The sequence below is a fragment of the Cyprinus carpio genome, chromosome B13 (genome assembly GCF_018340385.1).
Source record: "Cyprinus carpio isolate SPL01 chromosome B13, ASM1834038v1, whole genome shotgun sequence".
NCBI lineage: Eukaryota > Metazoa > Chordata > Actinopteri > Cypriniformes > Cyprinidae > Cyprinus > Cyprinus carpio.
The window spans coordinates 4,732,518-4,745,977 of NC_056609.1; the positions used below are offsets into that span (position 1 = coordinate 4,732,518).

At 40.1% G+C, this 13,460-nt stretch overlaps 1 protein-coding gene across 24 annotated transcripts in view; it reads left to right on the forward strand.

Annotated features, from left to right (window-relative positions):
- Positions 1–13,460, forward strand: part of dst (dystonin) — a 156,053-nt gene that overhangs the window by 75,641 nt on the left and 66,952 nt on the right. For 19 of the 24 annotated variants that reach the window (XM_042736048.1, XM_042736053.1, XM_042736061.1 and 16 more), the window contains 16 exons: positions 331–435; positions 1,381–1,476; positions 1,558–1,683; positions 1,827–1,979; positions 2,063–2,217; positions 2,428–2,554; positions 2,642–2,825; positions 3,835–3,992; positions 4,148–4,326; positions 4,682–4,820; positions 4,916–5,109; positions 5,222–5,384; positions 5,461–5,544; positions 5,791–5,898; positions 5,998–6,096; positions 6,522–6,623. In XM_042736048.1, the coding sequence (XP_042591982.1) occupies positions 331–435; positions 1,381–1,476; positions 1,558–1,683; positions 1,827–1,979; positions 2,063–2,217; positions 2,428–2,554; positions 2,642–2,825; positions 3,835–3,992; positions 4,148–4,326; positions 4,682–4,820; positions 4,916–5,109; positions 5,222–5,384; positions 5,461–5,544; positions 5,791–5,898; positions 5,998–6,096; positions 6,522–6,623 (2,172 nt within the window). The remainder of the gene's footprint in view (positions 1–330; positions 436–1,380; positions 1,477–1,557; positions 1,684–1,826; positions 1,980–2,062; positions 2,218–2,427; positions 2,555–2,641; positions 2,826–3,834; positions 3,993–4,147; positions 4,327–4,681; positions 4,821–4,915; positions 5,110–5,221; positions 5,385–5,460; positions 5,545–5,790; positions 5,899–5,997; positions 6,097–6,521; positions 6,624–13,460) is intronic. The other 5 variants (XM_042736051.1, XM_042736070.1, XM_042736069.1 and 2 more) reach the window with 1 other exon arrangement.

A 13,460-nucleotide genomic window follows, 5' to 3' on the forward strand; every position in this document is an offset into this window, starting at 1 on the left:
AAACTGTGAGAAATATTGAGATGTATTGTTTATCACTCAGCTCTAGTTGATCATTAGATGGATTAGCTGTGATAAATAGTGTTTTGCTTTAAGGCTTCATTCTAGGAAAATGAATATCCACCCATACAGTAATTAGAAATGAACTTTGAAATGAACTCTGCCTGCGGTTAACACATACTCTTCTGTTGAAGCAGTAATAGCATCGTCAACATCCGCCATGATCAAGATTTTGTGTCACTTCACTTGCCTTTGCATGTTGAGGTTCAGGTTTTTAAAGGCAGCTAGATATCTGTGCCTAGAGCGTCTTCATATGCCCACGTCTTTCCGCAGGATCTAATGAGAGAACTGGATGACAAGGAGGAGGTGATCAAGTCAGTACAGGAGAAGGCAGAGAGCCTCCTGCTGGAGAACCATCCGGCCAGATTGACCATCGAGGTACAGCCTGGAATAACATCACTACACTAGACTCTAAACATAAAATCACCATATTTTTCATGAATAAAACAAAAGGTTATGAAACTAGAAATTAAGAAATAGTGCAGCCAAACATTCTATCATCATTTTTTATACATTCACGTTGGTCCAAACCTGTGTTTTTTTTCTTAAGTAAAACACAAATGGAGAAGTTTAGCAGAATGTTCAAGTCAAGTCAAGTCTAGTCTGTTTTATTGTCAATTCTTCCACATGTACAGTACATACATACAGAGAATTAAAATTGCATTACTCTCAGACCCTTGGTGCATACAGATAACACTAACAGTAGAACATCAAATACAGATAAAATATAAAGTACAACTATACAAATATACAAATAGGTAATGTAAAAAGAAAAGATAAGTAAAGCAGCACAATGCACATAGCAGATAGAGTGCAAACCAGTGAAGTAAACAAACAGTGCAGATATAATGATTGTAGTGCAAAAGAGCTTATTCAGTCTGATTAAAGTGTCAGAAATCTCAGAGAGCAGTTCTTTATTTAAACTGACAGAAGAGGTAGTTGGATCAGTTAAATGCTGAATGAGGTAGTGAGCAGACCAGTGCTGTACAAAGTGTCTGGTGCAGGTCACAGTGTGTTAATGGGAGCATTTCCTCATTTCCATACAATGAAAATGTCTCATAAATGTATTAGGAAAGTAGGTAGGGTTGGGCAAACTTAAAAAAAAAAATCTTATTCATTGCTTTCTAAATCTTCTCAAGTTCTGAACTTTTTTTTTTTTTACTAATCTTTTCTAGTTCTCATCCATTTAAGCCTCATATTAAAATACACAGCTCCAACTTCTATTTTTTTTTTTTTTGTTTGATGGAAGAAAGGAGGATAAAATAGTAAAATAAAAATTTGCTGTTTAATCAAACTGTATGTTTCCATCTGTGCACTACTCAGGCATACAGAGCAGCCATGCAGACTCAGTGGAGCTGGATACTGCAGCTCTGTCACTGTGTGGAGCAACATCTGAAAGAGAACGCTGTCTACTTTGACGTGAGTTACGCAGCTGTTTTTAATGCAACTGATTTTATGACTCATGTCAGACTTACAGGTATGCTGTTACTCTCCTTACAGTTTTTCAGCAGTGCCAAAGAGTCATTGGATTACCTTAAGAGCCTCCAAGATGCCATCCACAGAAAGTACAGCTGCGACCGAAGCAGCAGTTTACATCGGCTGGAGGATCTCGTTCAAGAGTCCATGGTTAGTTTTCTACCACACCATAAATTTATGCAATTATTCGAGTTTGGAACGTTAGGGACTTAAAGGGTTAGTTCACCCAAAAATAAAAGAAAATAAGGCTGCGTTTTACTCACCACGTGAGCCAGACTGGTGTTTCTTCACAGGATGAGAAAGAACAGCTCCTAAAATACAGCAGCACAGTGGGTGGGATAGTGGGACGGACAAAGTCCGTTGTTCAGCTCAAGGCCCGCAACCCAGAGAACCCCATCAGGACCTCCATACCTGTCAAAGCCATCTGTGACTACCGCCAGATAGAGGTACGTTCAGCATGCTGGAACTGCTGCCTGGATATTTACAGCACTGTTTGCCATAATGCATTCTGTGACCCCTTTCTCCTCAGATCACCATTAACAAAGAAGATGAGTGCATTCTAGTGAGCAATTCTCACAGGGCAAAGTGGAAAGTGATCAGTCCATCTGGAAATGAGGCCATGGTACCTTCAGTCTGCTTTAGTGTACCTCCACCCAACAAGGAGGCTACTGAAATGGCTAGCAGGTGAAGACAATCTGGGATTTTATTTTATTGTTTTATTAATATATATATATATATATATATATATATATATATATAGATATATATATACACACATGGCTAGGATTTGCTTCTGTGCATTGGTTGTTGGATGGATGTTGAGATGGAGGCAGATGAACATGTAGGGTTTAAATTATATAGCAGTATGCTTGATTTTCCTTCTCACTCCACCAGGATCGAGCAGCTGTATCAGAATGTTCTTGCCCTGTGGCATCACTCTCACATTAACATGAAGAGCGTCGTGTCCTGGCACTATCTGATGACTGATATACGCGCCATCCGTAAAAGCACTGTTGCCTCGGTACAAATCTTCTTTTGGCATTCCCTGAGATGAAAGCTGTTTTAAAACCTATGGAGCTTATAGTATAATGTTAACTTCCCTCCGTAGATCAAGACGCTATTGCCAGGTGATCACGAGCAGGTGCTGAGCAGCCTGGAGTCCCACTTTGAGGACTTCCTGAGGGACAGCGATGAATCAGAGGTTTTCACAGTGGCTGATTGTGCCCAGCTGGAAAAGGAGGTTCTGGCTTGTAAGGAGTACTATGAGGAGCTCCTCAAATCTGCAGAGAGAGGCAAGTTACTGTACACATTTACACAAGTAACGCAAGTTATGTAATCAGATTACTTTTTAGAGTAACTAGTAAAGTATGGCATTACTTTTAAATTTAGAACAAGAATGCTTTTTTAAATAAGTAACACAAGTTACTTTGTTTTCCCGTTTATTCACTTATGCCTTTCCTGTCTCCTGTTGAGAGAAATCGGGAGTGAAGTGCAGAGGCACTTTCTCTTTTGGTGTGAATGGGCCTTTACAGTGGCCGAAAATACTTTTGTGTGTTTTGTTATTGAAAAACAAATCCAAGCCCAGCCCATGTAACAAGAAGTAATGCAACAAAATGATCATAATGCATTACAGTCTATAAAAAGTAACTAAGTAATGCAATTAGTTACATTTTCTTGGATCAACACAATATTGTAATGCATTACTTAGTAACTTTCCCCAACACTGACAGTGGCCATATCAGGCAGCAGAGAATCGTTTAACAATATTCAAATTAGCAGTGACATGCAGCACACATGCTCAAGAAACACGTGTTCCCTTAAGTCTATTAAGTAGAAAGTTAATACTATAAGGAATGACGTTTTATCCATTCACAGATCTCCTCATCAACATTAGAGAGCAAATGTTTGTGGATATGCATTTAAATTCCATCTAAAAGTTTGAAAATTGATCATTTGTAATGCACCTAATTGTATTATTTAATTACTATGTAGATTTTAAATATATTTTGTTTTGTTCCTCAAACAAATGTTGGACTCGTTGTGAGATTTCATGAGTTCAGTATCTGCCACCCATAATCTAATAATAGAGTCCTGAAATATTGTTTGCCAGATTAATTGTCAAAAAAAAACTAATTACAATTGTATGCACATTAAGGCTTATTTGTGTTGCCACTAGCTACATTTTCATTATGTTGTCACCAAGAAACTGGCAGACAAATGCACAGACTGCAGATTATTGTTTGGACATGGAGTCTCATTGATGTATTCATCTTGAATGTATTGCCCTCTGGTGGTCAACAGAAGAACATGAGGAGTCCGTGTACAATCTCTTCATATCTGAGGTGCGTAACTTTCGCATGCGGGTGGAGGGTCACGAGGAACAGCTGATCCGGAAAATCCGTACTCCGCTAGACAGAGATGACCTGCAGGAGTGTGTGCTGCGCATCACCGAACAGGAGGTTTGATCTTCTGCTTCATTTATGTTATACAGTTTACAGTTTAGTACAAAACCAATTTTAGGTACCAAGTTGGATCACCACTTCATTTTTAATGTAAAATCTGGATCCCGAAGCAAAATCAGTTACGCCTGGCCTCTCTTCTCATACTCATCCAGAAGAAGAAGGTAGAGCTGGATAGGCTGAAGGATGACCTGGAGACCCTGAGAGAGAAGTGTGAAGTTTTCCTTAGGCAAGCAGCTGCCTCTCCATCCGTCCCTACGCTTTCCTCTGAGCTCAACATCCTCACTCAGAGCACGAACCAGGTCTACTCCATGTGCTGCATCTACCTGGAGAAGTGAGTCTTTGCTTTGTCCTCCAATAAGTTGTATTTGAAAGAGTTGAGAAGAGTTTATTGAATAATTAGCTGGAGACGTGACCTAGTGTTTAGTAAGTGTGCTGAGGCACTCATGCAAGTATTGTGAGTTTGAATCAGCACTTCGTAGTCATTCCCTTTTCTCCACATCAACTCATGCAAGCTCTCTGTTGTCCTTGTAAAATGTTCCAAACATTATCCAATCTTCATATTGCTATTAACAGGCTAATGCAAATTTATCTTAAAATTCAGCACTAAAATATTTAATCAGCTAGAAATCACTGCTATATGATGACTTGTTTAATATGATCATCTTTTGATCATCTTTTACACTCAGGCTAAAGACAGTGAGTTTGGTGGTGAAACACAGTCAGAGCGCCGAAGCTTTGGTAAAGCTTTACGAAGCAAAGTTGTGTGAGGAGGATACAATTAATGCTAATATCAAATCTATCGATGGTGTCATGAGCACTCTTAAGGTAACAGAATCTCATTGTAACTTTGAAAATGCAGTCTTGATGATGGCTCAGCCATGAAATATCTTTGACTTAACACTTTTGTTCGGAACTTTTAGCAATGGAGGTCTGAAATTGATGAAAGGCGTGAGGTATTCCATGACTTGGAGGACGAGCTGCAGAAGGCACGAGTGGTCAGTGAGCGCATGTTCAAAACGCACAACGAGCGAGACTTTGATTTGGATTGGCACAAGGAGAAGGCCGACCAGCTCAAAGAACGATGGCAAAACATCCAGTCTCAGATTGAAAACAGGTCATTAAGTGGATGTTTTTGCCTCTAGATAATGCTGTGCTGCAACGATAAGTACATTTCTCATTTATTTACCCTCATAAAGTGTGATATATTGATTTTTCATGGCATTTAGGCTCCGGGACCTGGAAGGCATCAGCAAATCACTTAAGTACTACAAAGACACGTACAACAGCCTGGATGAATGGAGCAAAGAAATGGAAGCCAAGCAGCTCAAAGCCCAAGAGAATCAACCTGAGGACAGCAAGGCATTGGCTGAGTTCCTTAACCAGCAGAAAGTACGAAAAAAGTTAAATTGTACTTATTTATGTAAGTTTTTTTTGCATCAAATCCTAACATTGGATTTATTTCTAGGTTTTGGTGGCAGAAATTGAGCAAAAACAAAGCAAAATTGAGGAATGCCAGAAGTATTCAGAGCAGTATGCAGTTGGAGTGAAAGTAAGACAAAATTATCACTTTGAAATATTCTGACATATATGGTACTGTGGTAGACTGTGGTATGTGAATACTGCAATCATGCAGTCACATAATTTTCCATAGTACCATTAAATTACTTTTGTGGGAATGTGGCCCATTAGTGATACTTCATCCCCAAAGCAAACAATAAAACAGACACTAAAATAATAAAATGGCAATTAGGTAAAAGAAAGATATTTAACTTCAAAATGTTTGTTTGTCTTTAAGGACTATGAACTGCAATTGATGACTTATAGAGCCATGGTTGACTCTCAGCAGAAGTCTCCTGTGAAGAGAAGGAAGATGCAGAGTTCCTCTGATGTCATCCAGCAAGAGGTATGAGAGGAAATATAACCATTTTCATATAGTTCCTATTTTCATAAACTGGCTATTTTGTTACGTTGACATTATTTTTTTTTTTGTTTGCCTCCTCAGTTTATGGACCTTCGTACACGTTACACGGCCCTGGTTACTCTGATGACACAGTATGTAAAGTTCGCAGGTGAAACACTGAAGAGGGCGGAAGAGGATGAGGTAGGAAATTTGTTGACTTTTTCCTGTCTCTAATGTTTCATCCAGTAGAGCTGATTAGCGTTAGCATAGTAGGTGAAATGCTATTGCTAGCTTTATTGCATGGTATTTGGGGAGACTATGCTTCCAGCCATATTTCATTCACCTTAGACACATTAGAACATTGACATACACAAACATATTTTGGTGTTTCCTGCCATACAAAATGTTCTTCAGTGCTTGGACATTTATTTTGATACAAAATACACTGCATTTTGTATCATTGCTTGTGACCTTGGGTGTCTCTTGGGAAAGCATGTCCTGGAAACATGCTGAAGACTACATGCAAATATGGTGGTGGTTTTTAAACCTTCCGTTGGTAAGTGGGCAAAGACCGCCTCTTCTCTTCCAGGTGGTTGACTGGAAGATGATTGTGTCTTTCATTTCAGAGGAGTAAGTCGTTGGAAAATGCAGAGTACTTGAGCTGGACTAAAAGCATGGAGCTGCAGAAATCTGCGAGTGAAGAGGAGATCGGCAGGCTTCGGCACCAGGTACTGGAACTCGAGGCTTCGCTGTCCAACAGGCAACAGCAGCTGGACATCCTGGGGGCAGACCTTGAGATGCAGAAAAAGTCCATTGAGGATTTGACCTTACAGAAGTCAAAGGCTGAGTATGAGGCCCAGAAATATCGTGTTGAACTAGAAGGTGTGATCAAAAGCAAGGGTTCCATCGAGCAAGAGTTGAATCGTGCACGTCAACAGGCTCAGCAGTCAGAGGCCAAACAGGCCTCCCTGGAAGAGAGCCTCCGCAATCTTAAAAAGAGCATAGAGGAGAGCACATTAGCCCGTAAGAAGCTGGAAGATCATTTACGTCGCAAGGACAGTGACGTCCAGGGCCTGGAGGAGCACAGTCGTACTTTAGAGCGAGAACTTAGGGCTAAGGAAGACGCCGAGGCAGAGCTTCTTAGCCAAGTGAGAATCATGGAAATGGATCTGGCCCACCAGTCAGAAGTCAGGATGATGCAAGGGGAATCCGTGTTGGGTTTCTCCAAAGATGGTGGACAACTGGCAACTTTTAAAACCAGTTCTTCAATAATCCACTCTGAATCTGAGGCAGAAGTCCTGCAACGCAAAATGGAGGAGCTCATTATGGGCAAGAAGCGAGCTGAGACCGAAATCAAGTCCTTGAGGTCTGAATTGAACTCAATTATTGTGCACAAAACTGTGGCTGAGGAGAAAGCTCAACGTTTCAAAGAACTCTTAGATGAAGCAAACAACAGGCTTTTGAAGCTACAAGTGGAAATGGATGCAGATAGGTCCAACATGAGACAGAAATCAGAAGAGTTAAGACAAGAAACTTCTGAATTAAAAAAGTCTGTCTATGTGTATCAAGAACAAATCAAGTCTCTCCAAAGAGACAAATCTGCTCTGGAGCAAAGAGTGCTGTTCCAGAAGACAGAGGTTGATGGCCTAAAAGAGCAGCTCAAGGTCAATCAAGGAAAGCTTCTACAGTGGACCTCCTTGGAACAGGAGAGCACTCATAGGTTGAGGTGCTTGGAAGACGAGTTGTCTTCCAAACAATCTGAGGTAGAGCAAATGACTTTCAAGGTGAATGAACTTAATAGAAAAAATCAGTTATTGGAAAGTGATACCCGACATCTTAAGGTAAGTATTGAGTCAATCCAGCAGAACAAATCACATGCTGACCAAAAGATTAAAACCCTGAAAGGTGAGGCAGAGGTTTTAAAGGAGCAACTGCAGAGAGCCAAAGAAGAAATCAATCTGAAGACAAGAACAGAGAAAGAAGCTCAACTCAAAATCAAAAATCTTGAACTAGAGCTTCAGAAAAGTTCCTTGCAAATGACACAGCTTATCAGGAAAGTAGAAGAACTTAAGAAGATTAACATGGAGAATGAACGTTCCATTAAAAATGTCAAAGCAGAGCTTGACAGAGCATCCATCGAGATTGACAGTAAGGAGCAGCAAATGAATATACTCAGATCCCAGGCAGAAAGTGCAAAATCTCAGGTAAGAATTGTTGAAGAGGAACTTCGGAATAAAACACAGGTATCTCATGAGCTTCAAATCAGTCTTAAAGATTACAACGAAGAAGCCAAAAAGACCACCGAGCTACAGCAGAAGATCAAGTCTCTCACATTGACCATCACCAGCTATGAAAAAGATATTTCAAATCTCAAAGCAGAGCTGAGTTCTATAACCTCTGAGAGGAATCTGGCCAATCAGAAGGTTCAGGAACATAAAGTCGAGATAAATAACCTGAACATGGCTTTAAAAAAAGCCATAGGAGAATCTCAAAGGGAGTCATCTGAAGGTAAAAAGAACTTGTCAAAAGTTAGAGAACTTGAAAATGAGCTTTTGAAATGTAAGCAGACGATTAGCAGGATCAGTGGAAGTTCAGAGAAGGCTACGGTAAGCCTGAAACAGGACATTTCATCTCTTCAGAGGGATAAGCAAACAGCAGACCAGAAGTTACAGGTTTTAAAATGTGAATTTGATGATCTTAGTTCCACTCTAAAAAGGACAAAAGATGAGCTACAGCGAGTGACTGAAGAAAACAGGTTAAGTCAGTCCAAACTCAAAGAGCTAGAGGCAGATCTCCAAAGGAAAAGTTCTGTTCTGCAAGAATTGAGCTCAAGCGCAGATAAATCTGTGCTGAATTTAAAACAAGAACTTGTCACTTTTCAGAAGGATAAGAATGCAGCGGAAGACAAAATCACAAGTTTAACTCTGCAAACATCAGAGCTGAAGCAGAAGCTGAGACAAAGCCAGGAAGAGCTTAAACAGAAGCAAAATCAAACTGCAGCTGCTGAGTTGAGATCACAGAAGCTTGGTGAACAGTTGGACAACTGTAAGAAGATGCTTGACGATCTCAAAGGTAAGCTCGACTTACAAAAGAAAGGCTACGAGACTCAACTGCAGCTAGTGCAGGCTGAAATGATGCAAAAGCTTTCGCTGCAGGAATCACGCTTAAAATTGGAGCATGAGAGGAAATTAAAGGAGCGCTCGCATACTGTGGAAACTGCTGAGAGAGACAACAAGCAACTGTCTCAAGATGTGGAGAAGCTGAAAACATCAATTGCTAATGCAACAAAAGCAAAACAAGAGGCTGAAGAGCAACTCTGCAACGTACGCACACAGTTGGATGAATCTGACAGGCAGAGGGGGATACTTGACCTTGAACTACTCAAAGCAAAATCAAAGATTTCTGCGTTAGAAATGGAGAAAATCGGAGTAAAATCCAGTATTTTTCAACTTGACAGTATTCACAAAGACAACTCCAACGAGATATCAAAGTTAAAGCAAATGTTGACAGAGACTGAGCAAAAATTAGACATCTCAGAAAGGGAAGCAAGATCTCTAAAGGAACAGATTGTTTCATACATCAGTGAAATGAAGTCTCTACAGGAGAAAAATCTGAAGCTTGAGGTAGCAGTCAGTTCTGAGAAGAAGCATCTGAAAGAAGTGGAGGCACTCGGACAAGCCAGTCATCAGTGTGCTAAAGATGAAGAGCTTACAAAGCTCAAGACTGAATTTCAGCTGACTCAGAAAATTGTTGCGTCGTACGAAGAAGCGAAACGGAACCTGGAGGAGGAGCTCAAGAAAATTAAAATGAGCTCTGAGGTACGACTTTAAGTGCATTCACAGTTTTGTAAAACTTTCATTAAAGGTGAAGTGTGTCATTTCTTGATGTGTTTTAACAATGTGCAGAGACAGCTATAAGGCAGCTCTCACACTATCTACCATTAATGTTCTGCAAAAGTTCTAGAGAAGTCAGTTTCTGCTGGAGGCGAGCAATTGGACCAATCATAGCTCATCAATAGCAGTTCATTTCTGAGACTGAGGACAACTGCGTTCATATCAGCAGCAAACCATCCTGGATTCCACACGAACCATACCACAGTCCAATCTATTTTTTAAGTGGACTCAGCCACACTTTCACCGTAGTTTGAAAAACAGTGTTCCCTTCATCTAAATGAAGCATATTCTGACAAGCAAACCCAAGTGTCATTTGATAGTTGAATTAATAAGTTGTCATTTGATCATCAGTTGCAAATTTATTATTGCCATGATCACTATAAATCTTAATTAGAATTATGTTTACCACCTGCTTACCCCAGACAGTAATAGTGCCATGTTAAAGGGTTAGTTTACCCCAAAATGAAAATTCTGTCATTAATTACTCACCCTCATGTCATTCAAAACCCGTAAGACCTTCGTTCATCTTCGAAACACAAATTAAGATATTTTTGATGGAATCTGAGAGCTCTCTGACCCTTCATAGACAGCAACGCAACTGAAATGTTCCCTGACACAGAAACGTATCAAGGACATCGGTACAACAGTCCATGTGACATAAGTGGCTCAACTTCAATTTTGCGAAGCTACGAGAATACTTTTGGTGTGCAAAGAAAACGAAAATTACGACTTTATTCAACAGTTCACTTTACCCTAAGTGTAAACAATGCTGATTACGCCGATTGCGTTCATGCACGCGCTTTCCCCCCTAACGTAAACAACACTGATTACGTTCTTGGGTACTCTCTAAAATGGCAGAAGACGTAACTCAGGGGAGAAGAATTGTTAAATAAATTGTTATTTTTGTTTTCTTTGCACACAAAAAGTATTGAGTATTGGCCTTACAACGTTTCTGTGCATGGGAACATTTCAGTTTCGTTGCTGTCTATGGAAGGGTCTGAGAGCTCTCAGATTCCATCAAAAATATCTTAATTTGTGTTCCAAAGATGAACAAAGGTCTTACGGGTTTTGAACTACATGGGGGTGAGTACTTAACGGCAGAAATTTCATTTTGGGGTGAACTATCCCTTTAATTGCAGCAAGCATATATTTCTCACTTGTGTGAATAAAAGCATTAGAAGATGGGGGAGAAGGGCAGAAGGTAAACTATTAATAATTATTTTTTGCAGTTCTGTTGATGCAGAAATTACACACTTCACCTTATTGCTTACATAAATATTTTTAATATATAAGTGTATAAAAGAAATGTATTTATTTATATAATAAAATATATGTATTTAAATGTAATTATATAAATGTACAGAAGTTACATCTACACTTATTTTGACATTTTCATACTTTAATAGCATAAATGATCTCATGCTTGCAGGTAGCTACACTGGAAAAAGAAAGAGTGCTGGAGGAGCTACAAAGAGTAAAGCAAAGCAAAATGCAAGTGATCAACGACAGAACACTGAATTATGCTACCAAGAAAACAGAAAATTCAGTTTCACTCCAGAATTCAAATGCTTGTGAGATCACTGACACTGTACTTAGAAAAAGCTCAGTGTCTGATAAAGGCAGGTCTAGTAAAAGCCAGACTGTTTCATTCAATATCATTGATTCTGATTCCTCCATCGATCTTGCTTCTGACTCGCCTATAACAAGTAAATCAAAAGAGTCATCTTCCAATACAATTCAAGGTCTCAGAGGAAGGATAAGTATTAAAAAATTGGTAAAAACAAAAATAATTACTCAGGAAATCGCACTCAAGTTGCAAACAGGCCTCATTACTATAGAGGAGATAGAAGCATCACTTGCTCAATTCACTGGTAAACCATCCTCAATTGCAGGTGTTTACATGGAGTCTAGCAAGAAAAAGCTGTCCTTCCTAGATGCTGCAGCAGGAGGATTTATATCTAAAACCTATGCCACTGAGTTTCTGGAAGCGCAAGCTGCCACAGGATGCATCATTGATCCTATGACAGGTGAAGCTTACTCACCGTCAGATGCTTTTGAGAAAGGTATCATTACTGGGGATCTCAAGGATAAAATAAACGAAGCTTACAAAGCAGTCAGCGGTTATACTCATGCTGGGAAGATTCTTTCAGTGTTTCAAGCTATGGAGGAGAGAATTATAGACAGGCATCGAGGAAAAGCTTTAATAGAAACACAGATCGCTACTGGAGGGTTGATTCACCCATTGATTGGATGTAAGGTGCCCATGGATGGTGCACTAGAGCAGGGGCTAATAAATCAAGCCACACTTCAAAGTCTCTATGATCCAGTCAGCAACCCAAAAGATTTTCACTTCCCAGAAACAGGGCAGAAGGCGTACTACAGCGAACTACTCAAAATCTGTGTGTATGATGTCAACGGCGGAGTGTATCTTCTTCCTTTTGGTGACCAGCATCTGTACACTCTCTCACCATCCAGCAAACACAGAATATCGGTCATCAACACTTCTAATGGTGCAAAAATGTCAGCTTACGAAGCATATAAGGCCGGCCACATTGACAAGAGAACCTACCTGTTTCTCTCACAACAAGAGAGCGAATGGCAGGAGATAACAATCATGGACTCAAGTAGGAACCTTCTACACATCCTAACAGACCATAAGAGTGGGCGCCAGCTTTGCATTGAAAGTGCTCTTAGTCTGAAAATTCTCCAAATGGAGGAGCTCAACAGCTACCGGAGTGGTCAGCTCAGTATTTCTGAGCTCGCTGATCTTTTGATTTCCAGAAGAGTTGTCTTTAAAGTCCCAAACAGTCCCATTGCAGGACTCTGGGATGTGTCTTTGAAGAAACGACTCTCGGTTTTCAAAGGACACCAGCAGAACCTTGTGGACCGTCTCACCGCACTGAGGTTACTGGAAGCTCAGGCTTGCACTGGAGGCATCTGTGATCCAGCATCTGGAGAAAGGGTTCTGATTAAAGAAGCTCAACAACGAGGACTCTTGGATGAAGGTTTTGCCAGACAGCTCCAGCAATGTGAGCAAGCTTATTATGGTATCATTCACCCTCAGAATGGAAAGACTTTGACTGTGGCTCAGGCGATGCAAGAGAACCTTTTTCCAAAAGATGTTGGAGTGAAGTGTCTTGAGTTTCAGCTGGCGACTGGTGGGCTCATTAACCCAGACAGCCAAGAGAGAGTCTCTTTGGAGGATGCAATACAGAATTGCTTGATCGACAAAGCAACTGCTGCGCATCTTCAGCATGACAACTCTCATTCAAAATGCATCACCTGCCCCAAAACCAAGCGAAAAATGTCTTTCAAGGAAGCTGTAGAAAGGAGTGTCTTTGACAGCCACACTGGGTTCGTCCTTCTTGAAGCAACCAAACCCCATAGTACTGGCAATACTTCATCCTTCCAATACTTCTGGACCTATCGGCACTTCTGATATGGTCCTGACAGTGTCTAAAATCTAAAATCGGGTCATTTTTGGTGAATGTTTTATGAATGGCGGAAAAAAGTAATTGATATGGCTAGTTTATTTGCTACCCTTTATGGTGGAGCTTTATCAAACAGAGAAGAATATATTATTATCCTGAAAAATATCTAAGTCAGAATGGTGAAAATGGGAGTCTTTAAATATGGGATTTTTTTCTACTGTAAGATATTATTTAAAAATGT